The sequence below is a fragment of the Neophocaena asiaeorientalis genome, unplaced genomic scaffold (genome assembly GCF_003031525.2).
Source record: "Neophocaena asiaeorientalis asiaeorientalis breed wild unplaced genomic scaffold, Neophocaena_asiaeorientalis_V1.1 scaffold504, whole genome shotgun sequence".
Classification (NCBI taxonomy): Eukaryota; Metazoa; Chordata; class Mammalia; order Artiodactyla; family Phocoenidae; genus Neophocaena; species Neophocaena asiaeorientalis.
The window spans coordinates 5,854,880-5,878,305 of NW_020174438.1; the positions used below are offsets into that span (position 1 = coordinate 5,854,880).

Genomic DNA, 23,426 nt, shown 5'->3' on the forward strand with positions numbered 1-23,426 from the left:
AATCTTGACATAAGTGAATACTAGGCATCCCACCTTCACAGTCTCCAAATACACTACTATGGACCGGGTCGTGGGTTCTCAGCCTTAGCAACCTTCTTTTCCTCATAGTCTGCCACTGACAGCAGCGTTTCTCAGAATGTTCCCAGGGCCTGGTGTGGCTTTCTTAGGGCATAGCCTGTGTCCAGTTAACATGTGCAGAACTGTACAGAGATGTGCTCTGTCCAGCAGAGCTAACACTCCCCAGGTCTGGCTCCCTGAATTTTGTACTCTCTAGGAAGCCTGTCTTCTTCATTCTGACCTGATTTTATTCACAGACCAAACCCAAGCTCTTTGTCTAGGTCTCTTGGTTCATGTGAAAACAGGTTCTTGTTCCTAGGCCTTAAATTTCCTTAACCCAGCCTGGGAAAAATACCTCTGGCCTAATTTTTCCTAGTCTCCAAAATTTGGGTTTTGACGATTCTACCCATTCTGGCTTTTACTTCAGATTTACTGGAATCCACTTATTCTTTTCCTCTTCCTTCCACCTCAGACTCTGGGATCCTCTTTGCTTTTTCCATCTTCTTGTATCATCAGGGCACTGGGCAGTCTTCATGTCTTCTCTCTTCACCAGCCATGATTGTTTTCCCATTTGACTTTGGTCAGTTAGCAGATATCAACATAGTTACATCTACAGCAATAGCCTCACTTCATACAAGAGTATTTTGTTGAGCTGGAGGGGCACTCACCATCAGCAAGAGCAACTTTCCTATGAAAAATCAACTTGTGAAACCACTTGCAAGAAAAGTTAGCTCCCCCCTCAGCTGTCCGATTCAGCTGTGTCAAGATCTCCTGCTGTTAAACCAGTCTACTTTATCTGAAGCTGTTGAAATTCTCAAATATCTCAAGGATTTAATTCACAATTCGATTTACCTCCATCCTTGTCTCCTTATCTGTTTCTTCAGCCAGGGTGAAGGCCTTCAGTATGTTTCCAAAACATGACACATTGGTCTCTTCTTCTACTGTACATTTACATGGTGATGAGTTTTTGACAAGTTTAACTTCTAGAACAAAAACCTGAAAGCAGAAGTGAGCAGGCAAAGCTTCAGAGCAGCTACAAGAACAGATGTCACAAACCTCACTCGTTATATTCTATATGCGACTATAAGCCTGATCTAGTCAGCATTCTTTTTTCTTTTGGCGGTTCGCGGGCCTCTCACTGTTGTGGCCTCTCCCGTTGCGGAGCACAGGCTCCAGACACACAGGCTCAGCGGCCATGGCTCACGGGCCCAGCCGCTCCGCGGCATGTGGGATCTTCCCGGACCGGGGCACGAACCTGCGCCCCCTGCATCGGCAGGCGGACTCTCAACCACTGCGCCACCAGGGAAGGGAAGCCCCTAGTCATCATTCTTGATCTAGCAAGCTTAGTTATATGGTTTTCTTTGGAAATTTTTAGTTTTCCTATATTATAGCAGTAAGCAGAGTAAAAGCAGGAAGGCAGAACTTCTATAATGGCAGCTAACAACAAGGGAGAAGACAAGAAACTTCACCTGGAAATGTGCCACGATGTGAAGTCATTCACTGAAAGGACAAGCTAAGCCCTACATTCCTAGAAGTTCCCTAAAGCACCAATGAACTGCAGAACACCCCAGCAATAGAGGTTCATCAAAGTTCTTTTACATCACTAAGAATTCGTCTCATTAGGCATCATGTGCTCTGTTTAGTAAGACAGGGTAGGGCGCAAAGCCTTTGAAAAATACTCCCCTTCAAAAGAATATTTTAAAGCTAACTGCATTTTGTTATCGAAAGAGATATGTTTCAGATATCTGGAAAATTGACTTCTGTGGAACACCACCCTATCTGTGCCACTTTATCCTCAGCAATATTATCTTTCTGTAACAACCTGAAATTTGTATTAAACTCAGGGTATGTGCACCAAGTGTCTGTTTATTGACTTCTTAATCACATCATACTAGGGCACTAGCTTTCTACCTAATGGCACAAAATCAAGACCAGCCAGCGGATTTCTAAGGCTGGGCCCGGTCTTGGATTCCTTTATAAGCTTGGAAAATTTGGGTAATCACTCTGTGTCTCAATTTCCCTTCCTGTTAAAATGAAAGAACAATGTTTTCTCTGAATTTTGACAACATCTTGTGGCAGTCATTAGAATGGCAATATAGGCACATTGAACTCCAGAAAAAGATCTGGGTGGTGAGAATGGGGAGAGGAAAGGCAGCAGGTAACAGAGCACAGATCAACAGGATTAGATGGGTAAAGGACTACATAGGTGACTAGGAGAAGAGGTTGAAAGTCATACGATTTAGACAGGTCACAGGTCAGGCAGGTGGCAAACAGAGATAAAGAGACAGAGATAAAGAGATAAGAGACAAGGAGAACAAAGGGACAGGGACATACAATTTGGGAGGAGAGAAAATTAGGGGCACGTGAGCAGATACTAGGTCATGGAGGTAAGAGGGAGCTCCCTTCATACGTCAAAGATGACCTGAGCTGATGACCAGAGTATGTTTTTGGCATTTTGGACTTTTCTTCCTCCCTGAACTAGAAAATAATTTATTTTTACTTGCAAACCTCAAAATACTTATTTTCCCTCATGAAATCTGAAGATTTTATATGTGAAGATGAAGTCAAGGTGCCAGTTAAGCTTGGCGGTGTCAGTGATTGCCCTATACAGACTTTCCAGCTGGCCACACGCTTTCACATTCTCTCATTTGACCTCTGAACAATCCTGGGTGTTGGAGAGGGCAGGTGGCATCATCTCCATTGACATATGAGCTCCTCCTGTGTGTGAGGCACCAAATGTCAGACAACTTGGTCACATTCCCAAGTTCTTCTCCAACCCTAGTATGTTCTCAAGAAGACTCTTCCTTACAGGCCCTAGAGACTCAGCCTGCTTTCCTGGCCCTGAAAGTTGGCCCTCCCCTTGCCCCTACTCACCTTGTAGCAGGGTAGGATGGAGGGTCTCAACTCCTCTCTTTCTTCCTGTACATGAAATAAGGACCTTTTGTTTTAGTATTTTGTAGCTCTTCACTCCAGAGAGCCAGATGAAGTATCAAAAATAACTAACACACAGCATAATGGGTTCCAGAAATGCCACTGTATTTGCATAGCCTATAGATATGGGACTGGGGCCGGCTTCCTCATAGCACTCTCTCTGAGTCCCTTCTCAGAATTTCCCTATAGATGTTTCCCAGGTTCTTGTTACTGTTACCAGAGCTTTCTTTACACCACTTACTGATAGCCTTGGCCTCCTTGAGATTGGCTGTAGATATGGACAGGAAAGAGACCAGTCTAGTCTTCAGTATCTTAGGACATGTTACCGACCTCATGCTGTCTGCTAGGTGTTGTGGGAGCAGGTCCAGCAGGCACAGCTCAAAATAAGCTGCAACAGAGTTTCTATAATTCTTCCATGGCTCAATCTGCATGCCCTCTCTTTTCTATCATTATATTAACTCACATTTCATGATGTGCAATAAGTGATCAGGAAAGGGGAGTCGGTATCATACAAATGTGATCTCTACCCCTAATCTGGAAAGTTTTGAGTTTGGGAATTTAATCTTGTGCGTGTCTTGTGACATACAGCACCTGACTGTTATTACTCAGAATGGCCCCAGAGGGATTTTGGTGCTCTTAATGCTTGGCACCAAGGACCTCACTGAGAGTCATGTATGTAGATGAGATGACTGCATTAAATATACATGTCAGATAGGGAAAAGGTGAAAGAGTCCAGCTCAAAGGATTAGACAGTCATATATTACAAAAGGGAATACAATGATCATTGGTTATTCTTATCCAAAGATAAGGAAATACAGCATATTAGAGAGCTATGTTAGTGCATTACTAGGACAACAAGAGGACGCCAAGGGATGCAGGCCAGGGCATGTTTGAGATGGCCCTTGGCCTCTGGCCTCAGTCCCTTAAGCTGGGCTCTATGCCTACTTTATTCCACTTGGTTTGAGCATTCCCCCCCATTGCTTTTTCTCCTCACCTTTCTTTTTTTTTTTTTTTTTTTTTCAGTACGCGGGCCTCTCACTGTTGTGGCCTCTCCCGTTGTGGAGCACAGGCTCAGCGGCCATGGCTCACGGGCCCAGCTGCTCCACAGCATGTGGGATCTTCCCGGACCGGGCCACGAACCTGTGTCCCCTGCATCAGCAGGCGGACTCTCAACCACTGCGCCACCAGGGAAGCCCTCCTCACCTTTCTTATCTTGGGACTTAGACTATACAGCAAATTGAAGGCTTTTTATTGAAGACCATTGAAATACCAAGAAACATATAAAAAGCAAACTTTTCTTTGGAGAAATAAAGGGTATTTAGCTCATCTACTTTTAAAACTAAAAATTAAGAATAGAAAATATAAGCTTTACTAAAGCAGTTAAACAAATAATAAGGGAAAAGCGTTGGGGGAGAAGAAAAAGAGATGAGAAGAAAGAAAAAAGAGGAGAAGAAGAGAGAAAAGGTCAAGAGAGACAAAGGGCAGGTGAAGGAAGGACAAAGAGATGGAAGAACAGAATGTGGGAGAGATCAGGGAAGGGGGTGAGCACAGAGAGGGGCAGAGGCAAGCAGACCAGAATGAAGAGTGTGGCTTTGGTGCCAGAGATCTGGATTCTAAATCTATAAAAATCCTATGTCAAATATCGTACTTAGTGGTGAATAGTGAAAGGATCCCCCTGAGATGAGGAATGAGAGTAGGATGGCTACTGTCACTACTTCTATTCAACCTCATACTGGAAGTCTTAGCTAGTGGAGTAAGGCAAGAAAACCAAATGTAAGCAAAGGGAGAAATAAAACTCAGTAGTCATAGGCGACATGATTTATATGCACAGAAAATCCCAAAGTGACTTTAGTAAGGTCCCTGGATGCAAGTTCATGAACACAAATGAAGAGAAATGGAGATTTATAAAATTATGTTTTCAATAGCATGAAAAACTGCAGATGCCCTTCTGAGCTTCATTTTTTCTCAGGTGTAAAATTAGGGCTACGACAATAATAACAATAGCAATAATGGCAGCAGCAGCTGGGATTTACTGCGTACCTACTGCCAGACATTGCTCTAAATGTTTACATGGGTTGCTTCTTTTAACCTTCACAACCCTTTAATGTTTGTTGTGAGGATTAAGTGAGGAAGTATATGTAAAACACTTAGCAAATTGCCTTGTGTATAATAAATTCTCAATAAATTTTAGCTATATAAAAATAGGCAGGGACTTCCCTGGTGGTGCAGTGGTTGGGAGTCCGCCTGCCAATGCAGGGGACACAGGTTCCAGCCCTGGTCCCGGAGGACCACACATGCCACGGAGCAGCTGACCCTGTGCGCTACAACTACTGAGCCTGTGTTCTAGAGCCTGCGCGCCACAACTACTGAAGCCCACGTGCCTAGAGCCCGTGCTCTGCAACAAGAGAAGCCACTGCATTGAGAAGCCCGCGCACCACAACAAAGAGTAGCCCCCACTCACCGCAACTAGAGAAAAGCCTGTGAGCAGCAACGAAGACCCAACACAGCCAAAAATAAATAAATAAATAAATAATTTAAAAAATAGGCATTATTTTAGAGAAACTTATAGACTTAGTTGTTAGTAGAACTAAGTTGCTATTCATTTGGCTTACAATTTGTGGAATAAAGAGTCATGCATTGTTGTTGTTTTAAAAAAATTGTGAATAGCTCTTTTTTTTTTTATTCATGTGTTTGTTGGCAATCTGTATATCTTCTTTGGAGAAATGTCTGTTTAGGTCTTCTGCCCATTTTTGGATTGGATTGTTTGTTTTTTTGTTATTGAGCTGCATGAGCTGCTTGTAAAGTTTGGAGATTAATCCTTTCTCAGTTGCTTCATTTGCAAATAGGTTCTCTCATTCTGAGGGTTGTCTTTTGGTCTTGTTTATGGTTTCCTTTGCTGTGCAAAAGCTTTGAAGTTTCATTAGGTCCCATTTGTTTATTTTTGTTTTTATTTCCATTTCTCTAGGAGGTGGGTCAAAAAGGATCTTGCTGTGATTTATGTCATAGACTGTTCTGCCTATGTTTTCCTCTAAGAGTTTGATAGTGTCTGGCCTTACATTTAGGTCTTTAATCCATTTTGAGCTTAGTGAATAGCTCATTAATTCATTTATTCAGCCAAGCACTGCTCTTGCGTCTAGAAATACAGTGGATAAACAAAATAGACAAAGTCCACACTCTAATGGAGTTTACAGTTTAGTAGGAGAAATAGATATTAACCAAATGGTATCACAGATTGGGCTATGAGAATAAGGTCCAGGAGTTATGAGAGCATAAAAGGGGGGAGCTGGTCTGGGTTAGAGCAAAAATTCACGGGTGAGCTGAATTCAGAAGGTAAGTGGAACAGGGGCAGGGCTAGGAGAACGTTCCATGCAGAAGAAGCAGTCTGTCTGAAGAGAGAGGTTGCATGTTTCAGGAACTGAAAAATTGTCTGAGTGGCTGGAGTTCAGAGAATGAGGAGAGAGCTGTTGTATGGACTGTGGCTGCAAAGCAGGACAGGGAAGAGGTCATCAAGGCCTTAGGAGCCTTGTTGAGCATTTTCTCAGTGGAGCGCAGTACAGTTTTATGCAGAGGACTGATGTGCTCAGATTTGTGTTTTGAAACCATTTCTCCACTGAGGAGACCACTACTGTAGTCTGGAAAAATATGAATGTGGAACCCAGGCTAGGACACCAGCAGCAGAGAGGAATAGTGGGAATATTTGAGAGATGTTTAAGGGGTGGAATTGATGAGGTCTGGTATTAGCTTGGGTGAGGGAGGAAGGATGCTCCACTGTTGTCTTCCTCCTAGGATCCAGCTTGAAGAACTGGGTGACTAGGGTGACATTCACTGAGGTGAGGACAGTCTTTTCTTCACTGTTAATTAGCTTTGCTAACTTCATATGGAAACTTGAGAGGGTATTTGAAGTATTTCTTTTCCTGTGGAAATCTGAATGTCTTATTCATGGGAAAAAGAATGACAGGTTTATAACACTGATTTTGGAAACTTAGAGACATTTACTCCTTGTTTCCCCTTCGTTTTTCAAAAGATGTCAAATTATTATATCTTTTGTCTTAAAAAAAGGCAAGGATATCAAACGTTTAAATTCCTGAAGGTTGCATTTAGAACAGGTCTTCCCACCGTCTCCCCTCCATCAAATCTCTTTCTCCAACATGAAAGACTGAAATGGATTCAGTGCAGTATCTATGTCTTTAACTTCTTTTTATCAAGCTTTTAAGTCTCTTCTGCCTAGGTCACCAAGCAGTTAGAAACGAGAAAGGGATTATGGGAGTTGGAATATTATTGCCTCATCCAACGACTCCAATGATTGTCCATATTAAGATTTAGCTGCTCTGATGTTCTCTGCCTCTGGTTTAGAATGTCTTTGGCAGGTATAGCAGGGCTAGAAAAGACCTTCACATCTCTTGGTCAAAGTCTTCAATCTGATGCTGGTGGTGCTGGAGTTGATCTGAACAAGGCTGTGAGAAGGCTCTGGAGTTTGACCCAGGTTACCCAGGACTGACTGGGGCTCCCCAAGCCTTGGCACTATCTCAGAGAATGTCTGCAGCAGATCAGGGTTTGAGCCTTCTGAACTTCCTCCCATTTTTATGTAGCAGAAACTATCCTGTAGGACCCCCAGAAGGGAAGAGAGGCCACTAGTGCTGTAGTCAGAGGGGAATGTGAAGTGGGAGGGTAGTCCTACTGTCTGACCCTTTGCTTAGGTACTGGAAAGGGGGTGAAGGATGTGGCTGATAGTGTGTGTGTGTATGTGTGTGTACCACCCTCAGGTCAGGTGGTAGGCTGTCCCTCTCTCTCTCCCTCTCTTCGTCTGTCAGTCTCTCTCTCTCTCTCTCACACACACACACACACATACACACACACACACACACGCATGCACACTAGTGTCCTCAGCCGTGCCTTGTTCTGTGTCATAGCCCACCAGCCCCCTTGGTGTAGGGCAATGGAAATAGGACTTCTTGTGCTGTCTGAGTTCCCTGCAGCTACGAGACTCTGAGGCAGAGTGAGATCTGAGCATGGAACTCTTGTGGGCTGCATCTGTCCTCTCCCTCCCACCATCCTAGATAACAGCCTGACTGTCCCCTGTCTTCGCTCCTGCAGCACTCCACTTCTGTGAGCATCATGGGCTTTTCCAACACACTGGAGATGGAACTGTCATCTACCAGGCTGGCGAGGACCTTAGAGCCACAGATCCAGAGTGCGAGCAGCCTGACAGCTGCCCCACCCCAGGTGGTACCAAACCTGCTGAGTGGCCCCTCACCAACCGTGTCCAGCCTGGTGGGCGGTCAGAACCAGGCTATGCCCAGCCTGACAGCCAGTCACCTGCCGACCATGCCCAGCCTGGTGTGTGGCACACCCCACTCCATGCCCAACCTGATGAGTGATCCCTCCCAGGCCATCACAAGCCTGGCAAGTGATCACTCTCAGACTGGGCCCAGCCTGATGTCTGGTCCCACCCACACTGTACCAAGCCTGGCAACTTGTCCTCTGCAGAGCGTGCCTCCGGCTTCTAACATGCAGTCGGAAACCGGATCCAGCTGCAGTCCTGGCTCTGGCCGAACTGCAGGGAGCCTGTGCCCTGGGGATGGGGCTGACCCCTCCCTGGGGAATGCCTTGTGTAAGGTAGGTCTTGGGGAAATGCCATTCAACTTCCTCTGCTCATCGCTGGGCAAAAGGGTGGCCCCTGAAGGCTTTATTCTGGCCTTAGCTTAACAGCTCTGTGACCACCGACAGGAAAAACATCTGATTTCTTTGATTCTTGTTGGCCTTTCACTTTTGAAAGATGGAAAGTGAGGATTCTACCCGCTTCACTGACTCTCTGGGACAAGGCCCCACAGCCCCTGGTCCGGACACTACCAAGGATTTGGCTATCCCCTCAGAACTGGAGGAGCCAATTAACCTCTCTGTGAAAAAACCTGCACTGGTCCCAGTGGTCAACAAATCCGTGGCCCTGCAGCAGTACCGGAGCCCAAAAGGTGAGACTCAGCAGCCTGTCTTTCGTGCTGACCACACACTTGAGCAGATGGGCTCAGCACTGCCGTGAGACAGAGGTCAGCAGAGCTGCTCTGAGCCTGAGGGAGCAGTGTTTCTCTCGGGCTAAATTCACTTCTCCCCCCAGAACTGACTTACTGATGTCTGTTCTGTTTCCCTCACTGTGGCCATGACTGATCCAGGCATGGCCAGAAATCAGCCTCCTTGTAAAATTCCCCATGCAGAATTTCGGGGGTCTGGGTTATAGGTAAGGGGAAGCAGGAAGAGCACATTCCAGAAGGGCTAGCCTTGGCAAAATATTTTCGGGGAAAGAGCATGTCTGACTTTGGAGTGTGATAGATCTAAGTTAGCAGACCTGCTCTATCTCTTTATGTTTGAACCTGGGCAAGATACCTAACCTTTCTGAGTTAGTTTCTTTCTCTGTAAATGGGGCTAATCATAGCTACTTCATAGGCTGTTGGGACAAATAACTACAGTGAAATCATTTGATGACTTACTCTGTAGTAACAAGAATTTGCCTTGCACCTGGCATTAATGTAGATTTGTGCCTCACAGTAAAGGGAATTTGGACTGGTGGAGGTTGGCTCTGATTCTCTTCTGAGCTACCCACACCCCTTCTCAAATGCGGCTAGGCTAAGGCTCCTTCCTTCTGGAGAAAGTGAGGGAGTTGGGAAGTTAGCAACTGCCTAGTGAGCATTGGGGGCCTTCTCATTTCAGTGTATGATTCATAAATGTTTAGTGTGTAATGATCAGTCTATTTCCTACATACTTAATAGATGAAAATGAAACAATCTTTCTATTTTTTTCCTCACACTGGTTCTTCTTAACTACACAATAATGTAACCCCAAATTTTAAGCACTTAAATTTTTGAACCCTGCTGGCCCATGGAAAGTGCTCAGGACAGTGCCTGGTGCTGAGTGGGCGCTCAGTAAATGCTAGTGTCCTCCTCTTTCCCCACACTGCTCCCTGCCCATCTGCACAGACTGCATTTCTCAGGGGAGGGTTCCTGGGAGCCTCTTGCCCCTGGAGGGTGAGCTGGATTCTCAGGCTGTGCTGAAATCCCAGCACTTGGCTGAAAAGGCAGGGGTTGGACAGAATGACTCCTTAGAGCAGGTGACACCAGTGTATGTATGGGGAACAAGTGGTTCCTGAGCTCATTTTGAAGGTGAGAAGCTGGCCCCTTGGCACCTGACCGAGCCCTCACCCCCAGGCAGCCTCTGAGTGTTACCTGTGTTTATCTTTTTAAAAGAAAGTGGCCTTCCCCCCCCACCCCCGCTCAGGAAGGGGAGATATGGTAGGATTGTCACCACTATGAGTGATTACAGTGTTGGTAACAATGGTGTGACAGGTGTGTGGCCAAAGCATGAGTAGAGATATGAGTAGAAGGTGTGGGTGACAGGGTGTGTTATCATAAGTGTATTTGTTTGTCTTTTGCCTTAGAGTGTGAGAATTTTGAACAAGGAGCCCTAGGCCTGGGTACAAAAGGGAACCAGAGCATCAGGTAACAGACGCTGGGCCCATGCTCCCTCTCTCACCCTCCAACTTCATGTCCTGGGAGGTTGGCACAGGAAGTGAGCATCCTTGATGACTTAACTAGAAGCAGACGTTTGCCTGCAGCTGTCTTCTTCAACCCCCAGACCCTGGGGTCGGGTGTGTGGTTGGGCGTCTGGGATGGTTGTGGGAGGATGTCCTGGCTCCTGCGCCGTGAGGCATACAGTCTGTGTGCAGTCCTCCCTCTTCGGGGACCCCCCTTCTTTGATCAAAGGGCTCCCAGAGGTTGACAGGACCCGGCCAGGCAGAGCTGGTAGCAGGGTGGAATAGGGGCCTGTAGACGGTTGGACTGAGGAGATCTTGAGCAGCAATTCAGTTGTGGGATCATGGATGAGCCTGACTTAGGGGTTGGGGCCAGAGGAGGTTCCCACCGAGACCCAGGGATGTCGTTCTTGCCCTAGACCCTTCAATAGTGAGCCCAAGATTCCCTATGTGCGACTGGAGCGGCTCAAGATCTGTGCTGCCTCCTCAGGAGAGATGCCTGTGTTCAAGCTGAAGCCACAGAAGAATGAGCAGGATGGGAGCTTCCTGCTGATCATTGAATGTGGCACTGAGTCCTCCAGCATGTCCATTAAGGTACCACTTTTCTCTGCCTTCTCCTTGAACCTTGGCCCAGCCTAGGAGCCTCTCTTTCCTCTCCGCTACTGGGAGAATTCTGGCTCTGGCATTGTTCTGAGTCTCTGAATGGGGCTGTAGCTTGGCCAGACCTTGTACCCTGCTACAAGTGGTCTGTGAGCTGCACACTAGGCGTGAGCTGTCCTGGTGTTCCTGGGGCTTGGCTGTCTTGGGGTCCTGGAATGAGTCGGTGCCCAGGGCTTGTCGTCTTTCCTCTCCCTCCCTCCACAACTTGGTGCCGTGCCCTGACTGCTCAGACTCACTTCTTCCCCAAGGTCAGCCAGGACCACCTGTCTGATGCCATCCAGGCCCCAAACCTGGGGGGTAGAAAGGTCACTGTCACACCTCTGGCTGGGCAGCGGCCACCAGAAGTGGAGAGTGCATCTCCTGAAGAACACAGGCTCATTCCTCGAACCCCTGGAGCCAAGAAGGGACCCCCAGTACCAATAGAGAATGAGGATTTCTGTGCTGTGTGCCTCAACGGGGGAGAGTTGCTGTGCTGTGACCGCTGCCCCAAAGTGTACCACCTTTCCTGCCACTTGCCAGCCTTGCTCAGCTTCCCAGGGTGAGTCATGCCAACCGCAGGCCAGGCCCACAGAGCTCCCTCAGGTGGGCTTCCTCCCCTCTCTGGGCCTGCATGAATTACAGGTCTGTGACTTCGTGGCGCTATAGCTGTGTGTCTTCTGCACACAGACAGGTGGATGCTTCCCTTCCTCCTCTGTTCCCAGCTTCCTCCTGTCCAGATTTGTCCCTCTACCCCTCTCCCAGCCCCTTGCTAACTCCTAGTTTTCTGGATTCACTAAATCCTGAGTTACTAAATTTCTTTCAAGCTTGTGGCTAGGAAGCCGTTCTCTACAGGGCAGGGCTAGGGACTCAGTTTCTCATGTCACCACCCCCCAAGCTTGTCTTGGGGTAGTGGGACAAGGGAGGGGGCTCTGGGCGATGTGCTGAGGGCTAACTTGGCCTCACTTGCCTCTTCAGGGGAGATTGGGTGTGTACCTTGTGCCGCAGCCTGACCCAGCCTGAGATGGAGTACGACTGCGAGAACGCCCGCTATAACCAGCCTGGAGTGCGGGCCCCTCCTGGCCTGAGCGCGTATGACCAGAAGGTAGGGAGGGGTCTCTGGGGCAGCCTGCCTGTGCCCATGGGAGCTGAGTCTTTTCTGAGGGGGTGAGAGGCCTCTCTGGATACCTCTCTTTTGGGCTATGCCTATGGGGGTTCACTACAATTTTTCTTCTGCCAGCTGTTTTCCTCTGGCCTGGGAGGCTGAACTGTGCCTTAGTATAGCGACTCGTACCCTGTGGGACAGAGCCATCAGGGTCGCTATCGTTAGTCCTTACTGAGGTGGGCCCAGAACGAGGTAACACGGTTGCCAACTCTGCTTTCTGCAGAAGTGTGAGAAGCTGGTACTGTCCTTGTGCTGCAACAGCCTCAGCCTGCCCTTCCACGAGCCTGTCAGCCCGCTGGTAAGGAAAGCCTCACTGCTTCTGCCGGCTACTGGACTTGCTGCTCAGAGCGCCCTCGGCCTGGAGCAGATCATGGCGGTGCCCAGGGTGGGCTCAGAGCGTGGCCACTGGAAGCAGGAGTAATTTGTGCATGGCGTAGGGGACCCGGGGGCCGTGGCCACTACAGCCCCTCAACCAACAGCTGCTGCTGCGTCAGACCTGACTTGACATGTAAACCACTCCTCCTTTTCCCTCTCTCTTTGTCTTTTCCCTCCACGCGTTTCTTCTTGCTGCCTTTGTCTTATGTTCTATTATTTCCATTCCAACTCATTCTCTATCTCTCCTTCCTTCTTATCCTTCGCTTTTCCCTCTACTTCTCTCTTCCTATTTGCTTCCCCTTCTCTCCTCCCGCAAGGCCCGGCATTACTACCAGATTATCAAGAGACCCATGGACCTGTCAATCATCCGGAGGAAGCTGCAAAAGAAGGACCCAGCTCACTACACCACCCCGGAGGAGGTGGTATCAGACGTCCGCCTCATGTTCTGGAACTGTGCTAAGTTCAATTATGTATGTCTTCCCTGTTTTCCCTCTCCCCTATTTCCAGTGACCCCAAGACTGTCATGGCTGGACAGAAGTGTCTGGTTCAGGCCTGGGCTGCCAGGAGGAGCTGGGAGCAGACCTCCTGGGGCCTACTGCAGTGAATGTTTATAAGCTCTTTCCCACATCTGGGCCTCAGCGTGGACTCAGGAGGAATATGGGGGCTGCTAGTGACTGGCCATCTGTGGGTAACTGTCAGGGTCACGTCTGCTTTAAGAGCTGATATTAAACTGGTTATCCTGGGCCCTGAGGAGAAAATGTAAAGTTCCAGACATCCCGGAGACCCAGCCAGGCTTTGCGCTCTCTGTATAGCTCTTGAGGGGCCTGGAAGAGATGGGCTGGTGGAAGGGGGCCAGACCATCACTGCTCTCCTCCCCCTTCAGCCCGACTCAGAGGTTGCAGAGGCAGGCCGTTGCCTGGAAGTGTTCTTTGAGGGCTGGTTGAAGGAGATCTACCCGGAGAAGCGGTTTGCTCAGCCAAGGCAGGAGGACTCAGACTCTGAAGAGGTGTCTAGTGAGAGTGGGTATTCCACTCCCCAGGGCTTTCCATGGCCCCACTGCATGCAGGAGGGCATCCAGCCCAAGAGGCGGCGGCGACATATGGTAAGGAGGTGCCGCCAGCTGGCAGGCAGGTGGGTGGGTGGTTGGGCTGGCAGGGGGGCACCCACGCAGCATGTACAGAGTAACCTGAAGTGATGCTGCTCGGGTGGTACGAGAGAGTGGTGACAGTGAGCCCTCACTTCCAACCCCTTAGCCTCAGACAAAGGCAAGGCAGTGCAGGGCTCATCAGCTCCAAGGACCACTGAGGCTCAGAACCCTGAGACGTGGGTGTACCTGGCCAGGGTCACCCAGAAAATTAGCAGCAGGACCAGGCCTCCTGACTCCCAGCTCAGTGCTGGTTCCTCCACACTGATGCCCATAAGAAGAGAAAGACCTGGTCTCAGTGCCTGATCTCAACTTGGGTTTGAGGGAAAGGGAGAGTCTTTTCAGCCCCTTGGTGTAGAGAAGGAAGGAGAGGTTCTGCTTGCAGGAAAGACATCTAATCTGACCTTTTGTCTGGTCTCACCTGTGCAGACCTGAAACATCAATTCAGTGCTATTTAATTCTGCTGAAATGTATTGCCTGCCCACCGTGTGCCAGGATCTGACTAGCCATCCCCGGTGGTTTGCAGCTCTTGGTACACAGTGTTTAGTGGCTTCAGTGAGTTTTGCTGTTGCATTCCTGGGGTGGAATAAAACACTTTGGCTCTGGGGAATCCCAGTCTGGACAGTTGGCCTTTTCACATTGATAAACCCTACACGGGGCCATTCTGATGCCAAATATTTTTTTCTTCTTTCAGGAGAATGAAAGAGCAAAAAGAGTGTCGTTCCGCCTGGCCAACAGCATCTCCCAGGTGTGAGGGCTGGAAGGAGACCAAGTACTCCGGCAGCTGGCGCCCCGTCCTGTTGACCACTCCTCCCCACCTTTCAGCTCATTCTCTTTGGATTGTGGATGTGAGACAAGTCTTGTTGAGCTTGTAGTGCCCTTCTTTGCCGTTTGCATCTTACAGCATTTATTCGGGAGCCATAGTGCATCCACTACAGAGAGTAAACAGCAAAGAGGGGGGTGTTCCCTATTACCAGAACGATCAGTTGTGTAGGGTCCACTTGACAAGACCAAGCCCAGTTAGGCTCGGAAGGACCAAACTTCCTTGGTGAATTCTTTCTGCTGAGGAAGGCCGACATTTCTCACCTTTCAGTGTGTAGGGCTCAGGAGCAATGTATATATCTGAACTCCTTCTGGGCCCAGAAGAGGGTAAAAGAAGGGAGAGAGGTTCTGACATATGGCAGGCCTGTGATCCCTGGCCCAGCACAGCCAAAGACTGTCACTGTTTGCCTTTGTTTGGCGGGCTCGGACAGAGGCACCTGCCCTGCACAGGGCAATGAGGCTTCTAGAGGCCATAGGTCTCAACTGGTGCCTATTCGGGTTCTAACGGTTTTCAGGGTATTTGTTTTTCATGCCCCCTTTCCTGATGCTGACTTAGGTGGCCGCTGTGAAGCTCTGGATGGTATGGCATTCTTGATGGGGCTGGGTGGCTGTGCAGAGACCACTTAACATCCTTAGGCTCCGATTTCACTGGCAGGCTTAAGAAGATGTTAACTTCAGAGCCTGCCATCTGTGCCACTGCTTTGGTGTCAGAACCTGCTTCTTAGAAGTGATTGTCGGCGGCCACCCCTTCATTATGTCCATTCAGAGGTCCAGACCCTGAGTTCTGCTTGGGAAAACTATGAGGAAGCTGCTGTCTGCTTCACACACAGAGGTTCCAGGCCAAGGAGAATGACCCACAACCAGCTCACTCTGCTGGGTCTCTCCTCCTGCTTAGAGATCTTAATTCTCAGCTTCTCCACTTCACAGAGCCAAAGATCAGAAGTGAGTCCTCTGACTCGCCTGCCCTCAGGCTGTCCACAGCCCAGAAAAAGCCAAGACTCTGCTGGCAGCCCTTTTTTAGCTGGAGGTTGGAGAAGGCCAGAGGGACCAGCAGGAGCCAGACCTAAGCATTCGTGGAAGTTCTATCTGGCGTGGAAAAGGGGAAAACTGAGAGGCGAGAAGCCTCTTTGGTGTCCTTTGGTGACCCTGAAGCAACTTCAGGACTTTATTTCTCCTAGAATGCAGAGAGAAGTGTTCTGGAGGTCACAGGCATGGGAACGGAGCTCCAGGCTGCATTTCGGATGGATTGTTGTGGTCTGTGCAAGGTGTTTGGGAGGAAAAGGCATAGGCAGGTGCTGGGGGTCAGGCCACTTCACGAGCAAGGGCTTGGTTGACAGGGAACCCATTGCTGGTGTTGGCTTGGCCTGGGGACGGCTCTCCCTGGTCTTGTCATGGCTTAGCTAATTTCAAGGGAGCCGTAGGTCATGGCTTTACTTTTGCTAAGAGATGCAGTTTATTTGTAGGGCCCTTGTTAATGGGATAATTTTGATCAGAGAAAACATTTCTTCTCTCCTTGTGAGTGGATGGAACTGCTCGTTTCTTTTCCACCCAGGCTGAGAGAGCATCTTCACTTCAAAGCAGACTGTGCCCACTGACTTGCCATTCTTTCACCAGCACATGCCAAGCTCTCCTAAGCAGATGAACTTCCATAATCCTGTTTTCTAGTTTGGGGTAACTAAGTCTTGAATAATCCAGTAGCCAGGCGATCTTTGCATGTAACCCTCTACTCTTTGGAGCTCACATGACTTTACGGTTTGGGCTCTGACCACTTCCCTTTCAATTTTCAAATCTGTTTCTCTGTTTAGTTGGCTTGGCAAGGTTCTCTCTGTAATTACCTCATTAATTCCTCCTCTTGGTCATCTTTCCTTTATGTGGCCCACCTTCACACCTTCTCTGAATGAGCTTCATCAGTGTTTTGTGTTGGGCAGCTGGGTGAGGGCTATGACAGGCTCAAACCCAACTGACATCTTTCCGCAAGGCCAGCTAGAAACCACAAATATGAAGGAAAATACCTAGTTAAGTGCTTGGCTTCACTTCTATCAGTGAAGTTCCCAGCTTGAGAGTAGCCTGCTGGGCCAGGGGACCTTAGTAATGTGGTAGAGAGTCACATATTCCCTTCCCACCGCAGAGACCCTGCATGCTGAGAAGCTCCCTTTAGGCACCTGAGCAGTGGGGGAGGGGTGGGAGGTAGGGTGTCCTTTCCTCCAAGGGTGCGAAGCCCCGGCCCACCATCCCTACGTTGGTTACCCCACAACAGTGCCCTCTCCTTGGCTTTTCCTGTGTACTTAGCACCAGTGTTTTAACTGCCGGTTTTGTTTTGTTTTTGCATGCAGAAAACAACATGATGTTTCAGAAGTTGAACAAAAGGCTACTAGCTGAGTGACTGACTTCACTGGCTCTTTGCTAACATTTGAGCTAATCCTGTTTTTGACTTATTCCCATAATGGCCCCATTGTGGAGTCAGTTACGTCCTTTGGTCATTGACAAAGTCATGAAATGGAAATACAATGAATTCTGGATTCTTATGGTACAGAATGCAGTCCTAGAAGAGAAATTGGGTTTCTTGGGTATACTGAGAAACAGAAGAATGGAGTGGCTTCGGTTGATGCAAAGGAGATTTTAGTGCACTCTTCTAGAAAATGGGTAGGTTGGCCTTGCCTAACTTCCAGCAATTGCCAACTGCCTGTCTTTGCAGGTACCCGCTCCCTAGCAGCGCCACCAGATCCTCTGTAGGCTCTGCTCCACAGAAGACCCTACCATCAACCCTGGCGGACTCTGGCTCTCTGTACCCATTTCTGGCAACAGGTCTTTGCCTTGCCTCTAAGACCTACACCTCTCCTTGTTTGTTCCTGGGCTCTGCTCTGCTTTCTGTCTCACTCCATGGTGTCACCTACAGTCTTCTCTTCTGAACTCCTGAACTGAGACTTTGCTCTTTTTGGATTACCATCCCCTATGCTTCCTCTTCTCCCACTCCTCCACTGCTATTAAATTGCTTGCTCCTTTAGCCCAGTTCCAAGACCTTAGCTTTCTGTTCTCCCAGTCTTTCAGCTTTCTCCTGGACTTCTTCCTCTCCTGAGCCTAAACCCACGGCCCAGGACACACTGATGGTTTTGTCAGCATCCTGAACTTCCTCACCTCCTCCAACTCTTGCTGAAACTATCAACCATTCTCCATTTTCGGCATCAACCTATTTTTTGCTCCCTTTTTCTGGGCTCCTAAGCATGAAACATTCAGAGTTGACAGTCTCAGTTGGGCTCTCAGTATTGATTGGTGTGTCTGTGACTTGTTACTACTCTGCTTTCTATCCATGCCCTTCATCTCTGCTGTCAGCAAATGACTGGCCTCATTGCCCGCTTCACAGAAGAGAGGCCCTAAAGCAAAAACTTTGCTGCCCGTGTGCTCCTCTCCCCCTCCCATCCCTCTGCGTCTGTATCCCCCCTCAGCGCCTTTCTGGTTGCTCCCGTTTGGTGCTCTATTCTTGAATCCTACTCTGTGTCTTCCAAGACTTTGCTCCATTGCATATCCCACTGCTCCCATTGTCCAGGATCTTCAACCTCCCTCTCCATTGGTTACCTCCACATAGCTTACAAACAAACAAAGTTCTCCCCAAGATTACAACAGAATTTCTTAGAGTCTGTTGCACTTACAGTTTTTTCCTCAATAGCCAAGTTTCTTTAAAAAAAATCTGTTCATTGATTTCTTCTTCATCACTTTCCAATCCTCTATAGATTTTCGTAAAAGTCACCAGTGACCACCCAGTTGCCAAATCAAGCGAATACCTTTCTGTCCTCAACTGTCTTGAACTCTCTACGGCATTTCACATCATCTGCCACTTCCTGTTTGAAAAACCCTCTTCACTTGGCTTTCATGACTCCACAATTCTCTGGATTCCTCTTACCTTTCAGCCACACAGGCTGAGCCTTCCTTGAAATACTGACAGGGGGACACATCTGCAGCTTTCTGTGGTCTCTCCTCTTCAGGAGTAGGATAGGCAGGAGGGAGCACAACTGCCCCTGCTCCCTGCCCTCTGTGTCTGCCTGTTCTCTTTGAGTTCATTTCTTCTCCAAGACTCAGTTCTCCTCAACCAAGCATGTGTATGAGCTCTGCTGGGAGGACACCATCTGTGATTCTTTCTGTCTGTCTCTCCCAGTGCAGCACAGAGACAGATTTTAGCCATGTTTGCTAAGAGGCCCTATATAAATCAGCCCAAGAATGTGGATTGGATCTTACCAGGAAGGAATTCGGTAAGCTGGATTACCCAGCTGGTGGGCAGCTCATCACCAGGATCCTCATACCAGTTAGAGCCTGCCTTGGTCGGTAAGGTCTTGGAATCTTGGTAAGCATGTTTCCATGCATGGTTCAGTTTTGCTAGCCAGGAGGAGAATCCTGGCAGGGGTGGGTGTCTGCCACTGATAACATTCTGACGGAGGGAAACTGGGCAGTGCTGTGATTCATCACTTGCTTGGGGTTCAGCTGGGGTCAGCCTGGCCCCTTTAGCCGGGTCTTTCCCGTCTGTTCTGGTCACCACCACCTGCTTGCTCCAGTTGTTCCTGGAGCTAGAGGCAGATGCCAGTTGTTTTCTTGGAGGCAGGAGGGTATGGTAGAAAGATATCTGATTTGAGATGCTGAACATCAAAATTTTGGCTCTGCCAGTTGTGAACTGTGTGCCCTTGGGTACAGTTTCCCCATCTATAAAGTTGTGGGGAGGAAGGATGGTGAAAACAGTGCTCTCTCAGAGGCTCTACAGCTCTAAAGATGGTAATGGTGATTCTAATTCTAAAGCTCAGGCCACACAGGGAACAAGGGAACACTGGAGCAGTTCACAGCTAGGGAGTCTTGACCAAGGCAGGGCAAAGGGACTCACAGGCCAAAATGAGCTGCTTTGAGGAAAGTCTTTAGTAGCTGGTGCTGCTTCTGGAGCCATATACCCATTCCTCAAACTGCACCCCTTCGTTGGCTATGTAGGGTGAGTTCCTCCTAGGCCTTTTCTAGAAGTGGTCATTGGATCCAAAGTGGTTGGGGGCATGAGGGAGGAACATGATAAGGGGAAGTGTCACTGATCTTAATAGGACCTACACATTCTAGAACAAATTAAAAGATAGCACTTTTCTTTACCAGTAATTGTGTCCTGGAGTGTTTTTTGAGTGGAGATGGTTGAACATTCTTCATGGTCTTCTCACCCCCAGACTCCAACATCGTTAAGACACAAGGTGGGGAAGAGTAGATTGGGGAGCTTTCTCTCTAGGGAAGAACTCAGCTCTCTGCTTCTTATTGCATGAACACATCCTGTTCTTTAAAATACAGGCAGCAAGTCTGAAGGAGAGTTAGGGGGAAAAGCATCTTAAGAATGCTGTGGCTGATAGCCTAATCCTTGTCCAACTGGGTGGTGAGCAATGCTCTTTGTTCTTCTTTGTTTGCAAGGGGAAGTATATCTTTCAGAAGTTTTCAAGCTAATAATGGAAGGGTTGGTAAACTGGAATATCACCATTTTCCAACCCCCAGTGAATGAATGGATCTAGGCAGTGACCATCCAAGGTTACCCATATCACAGAGACATCCAGACAGTACATGTCTCCTGATACACAACATCATCTATGAAGTGTTTCCAAACAACTAGAATCTGAATCTAATCAAGTCTCTAGATTTAACTACCAATTTACAGATGTAGTTCCCAATTGAGAGGAAAAGCAAAGAGCAGAGGAACATTTAAAATGACATCACAAGGATACAATCAGTAAAATCCAGTCTGTGAGCAATGACAGAACAAATGACCTGGTTTCTTCAACAAATGTATTGCAAGGAAAAAAAAAAAAAGAGATGGGGGGGAAACCTACAGACTAAAGAGACTTAAAAAAGCATATAAAACAATTGCAAAGTATGGAACTTATTTGCATCCTGGTTTAAAGAATATTATGAGGTGATTGGGAAAAGATGAAAACTCAGGATATTTGATGATATTAGGATTTATTATTTTTAGTGTTATTATTACTTTTTATCTTTAATTTTTATGTTACTTTTTAGGTGTGATCAAGATTTGTAATGGTAGAATATTAGAAACAATGAAAAGCCTATAGAAGATGGTTAAATAATTAATATGATATAATTAAAAATGATATTTAAAGAGTCTATAGGCATACTTGAACCGAGACAAAGACTCTCAAAGCCTTTGTTTGAATTAGGAATCCAACAGAGTCAGAAGATTCATAAAGGGAGAAGGAAGTTCTAAACTTCTTCTGGCTTGAGAAACCTCTCAAGTATTTCAGAAAGCAGAGATATCAGTTAAAATAATTATCGAGCTCATTTGAAAAGACATTATTGGGACAAGTGGGGAGATTTTAATATGGGCTGATAATTTGTATTAATATTAAGCTTCCTGAGAGCGATACTTTGAGCTGTGGTTACGGAGGAAAAAGGCCTTGTTTTTAGGTGGTACGTGCTAAAGTGTTTATGGACAAAGGATCATGATGTCTGCAACTAACTCTCAGGGGTAGAAAAACTACATATTACATTATTAGAGAGAAGTAAAACAGATGTGGCAAAAAGTTAACAATTGGTAAATCTAGATGAAGGGGACATGGATGTTTATTGAACTGTTCTTGGGAGGGAAAAAGGGCAAATAATTTTAACAAATGGAATATGAGACATGCAATGTTTGCATCTAGAATAACAACATGGAAAATAGGAGATGATGCTAAATTGAAAAAAGCAAAACAGAATTATATGTAAAATAAAAAAGATACAAATATATAAAATGTTATTATCCTAAAATATATTAGGGTGGTAGCATTATGCATAATTTTTCTGTCTTTTTCCCAAACTTTGGTGTTAAAATGCTGTACTGCTTTTATACTTATACAAATACTTTTATATGTATTTTTAAACTTTTATCATGGTATATTTCAAATATCATCTTTTATGTCTTAGCCAAAACCCCTCTTCCGAGAGTTTTTCCTAACTACCCAATCTAAAGTGGACCCCAGGCACTCGCTCTCACAATCTTGTTTTATTGTCAGCATAGCACTTACTACTATGTGTATTTATCCATTTCCTTAATTTGTTTTCTTACATTGTCTAGGTCACCCTTCATATGGTGTAAGCTCCCTGAAAGCAGAAATCTTGCCCAGATCCTAGAACAGTGCCTGTAGTTGCTCAACAAATATTTGTTGAATGAATGAATGAAATCAGGTCTTTGTCATCCAACTTCCCATTTTACTGGGAACACTGAAGTCTTGAGAAGGGGAAGGACTTGTCCCAGTTTCCTCATGAGTTGGTGGCGATGTCAGAGCTAGAACTCAAGCCTTGTGACTCAAGTCTCAAAAAGCTCTTCTTTCAAAATGTCTAAGGCCAAAAAAGCTCCTGGGCACCAGACAAGTGTCAGGAGTGAGGGAGGATCCACAGCCCATTCCCTTTGTTGCAGTGTGCCAGAAGCCCCATAGGTGGCACCAGCGGTGCTCATTTAGCTCTGGCAAAGTCAGGAAAGTGTGCTAGGGAGACATTTTGATGAGGAGCGGGATATTTGCACAGCCTTAAATTGCCTTTCTACCGATGGCTCATTAGTTGTGAGGGAGAAAAAAATGCACAGTAATTAAACAGAGGAGAAGTAAGACAACTCCTTGACTGTGTGATCAAAATAACGTCACCAGTGAGGCACAGGTGGACACGTGCATCCGGAAGTGATACCCTGAGAAGGACACAACATCACCCATCCAATATCGCAGCCTAGAATGCATACTCTGAACCTAATTATGGAGAAACATCAGACAAACCCAAAATGAGGAACGTTATGTTAAAGTCAGGGGATAGGGGGCTGGATTTTAAAAACATGTCTATGTCACTAAGACAAAGAAAAGCTATGAAAGTGTTCCACATTAAAAAAGGCTAAAGACACATGACAACTAAATGCAATATCCAGGACTAAACTGGGTCCTGTAGTGGAAGGGGGGAAATGCTTAAAGGACATCATTGGGTCAACTGACAAAATTGGAATATGGACAGTAGATTACAGTATTGTATCAATGCTAAATGTACTACAGTTGATAACTGTGCTGTGGTTATATAATAAATTACCCTTTTTTAAGGGAATATGCACTGGAGTATTTAGGAGTAAAAGGCCATAGTGTATGTAACTTACATTCAAATGGTGCAAAAAATATTTTTTTTATAATTTAAAGATGTAAAAATATATTTTAATATAATTTATCTATATTGTATTTTTTCAACATATTTATATATTTAATTAGAAAAATATCGAATTAGAAAAAATATATACAGGATACAAATAAAGCAAATGGGGTAAAATATTAATAGGTGAATCTGGGTTTAGAGGGTATATGGGTATTCTTTCTATTTTTATTTTCACAACTTTTCTGTAAGTTTGAAATTTTTACCAAATGAAAATTTAAGAAGAGAAAAAAATGAATTAAAGGATGGTGATTCCAGGCACCTCCTCTGCCCACCCATTCCTCTTTCCATCATGCAACAGTTCAGAGCTGGTACCCTGCCTTATTTGGGTGTGTCTTCTGTTGTCCTCTTTGCTTCCGTCTTTTCTCTACTGAAAGGACTGTGTTTGGCTTCTGGACTCTGAGGCCGAGGCCTAAGCTGGAGGAGGTGAAATTACTTCATGGCTGGAAAATGCTACTGCTAGCCTCTGTAAGGGGATGTGGAGTGGCAGTGAAGGGCGTTGAGTTTAGTCTCCATCCTCACTCTGGCCTCCAGGAACTGAGTGTGTCTGTGGGGTCAGCTTGTTGGAAGCAATCTGGCTTCGGCTAGGTTTCCCC

The 23,426-nt window shown here is 46.7% G+C and overlaps 1 protein-coding gene across 1 annotated transcript in view; it reads left to right on the top strand.

Moving 5' to 3' along the window:
- Positions 1-19,758, top strand: part of TRIM66 (tripartite motif containing 66) — a 57,482-nt gene extending 37,724 nt beyond the window's left edge. Inside the window, exons 11-21 of the mRNA XM_024756994.1 lie at positions 8,083-8,604; positions 8,765-8,957; positions 10,415-10,475; positions 10,927-11,101; positions 11,416-11,705; positions 12,122-12,248; positions 12,532-12,606; positions 13,001-13,153; positions 13,567-13,785; positions 14,522-14,575; positions 16,983-19,758. Coding sequence (XP_024612762.1) covers positions 8,083-8,604; positions 8,765-8,957; positions 10,415-10,475; positions 10,927-11,101; positions 11,416-11,705; positions 12,122-12,248; positions 12,532-12,606; positions 13,001-13,153; positions 13,567-13,785; positions 14,522-14,575; positions 16,983-16,994 — 1,881 coding nt within the window. The 3' untranslated portion in view covers positions 16,995-19,758. The remainder of the gene's footprint in view (positions 1-8,082; positions 8,605-8,764; positions 8,958-10,414; positions 10,476-10,926; positions 11,102-11,415; positions 11,706-12,121; positions 12,249-12,531; positions 12,607-13,000; positions 13,154-13,566; positions 13,786-14,521; positions 14,576-16,982) is intronic.
- Positions 19,759-23,426: the final 3,668 nt, after the last annotated feature.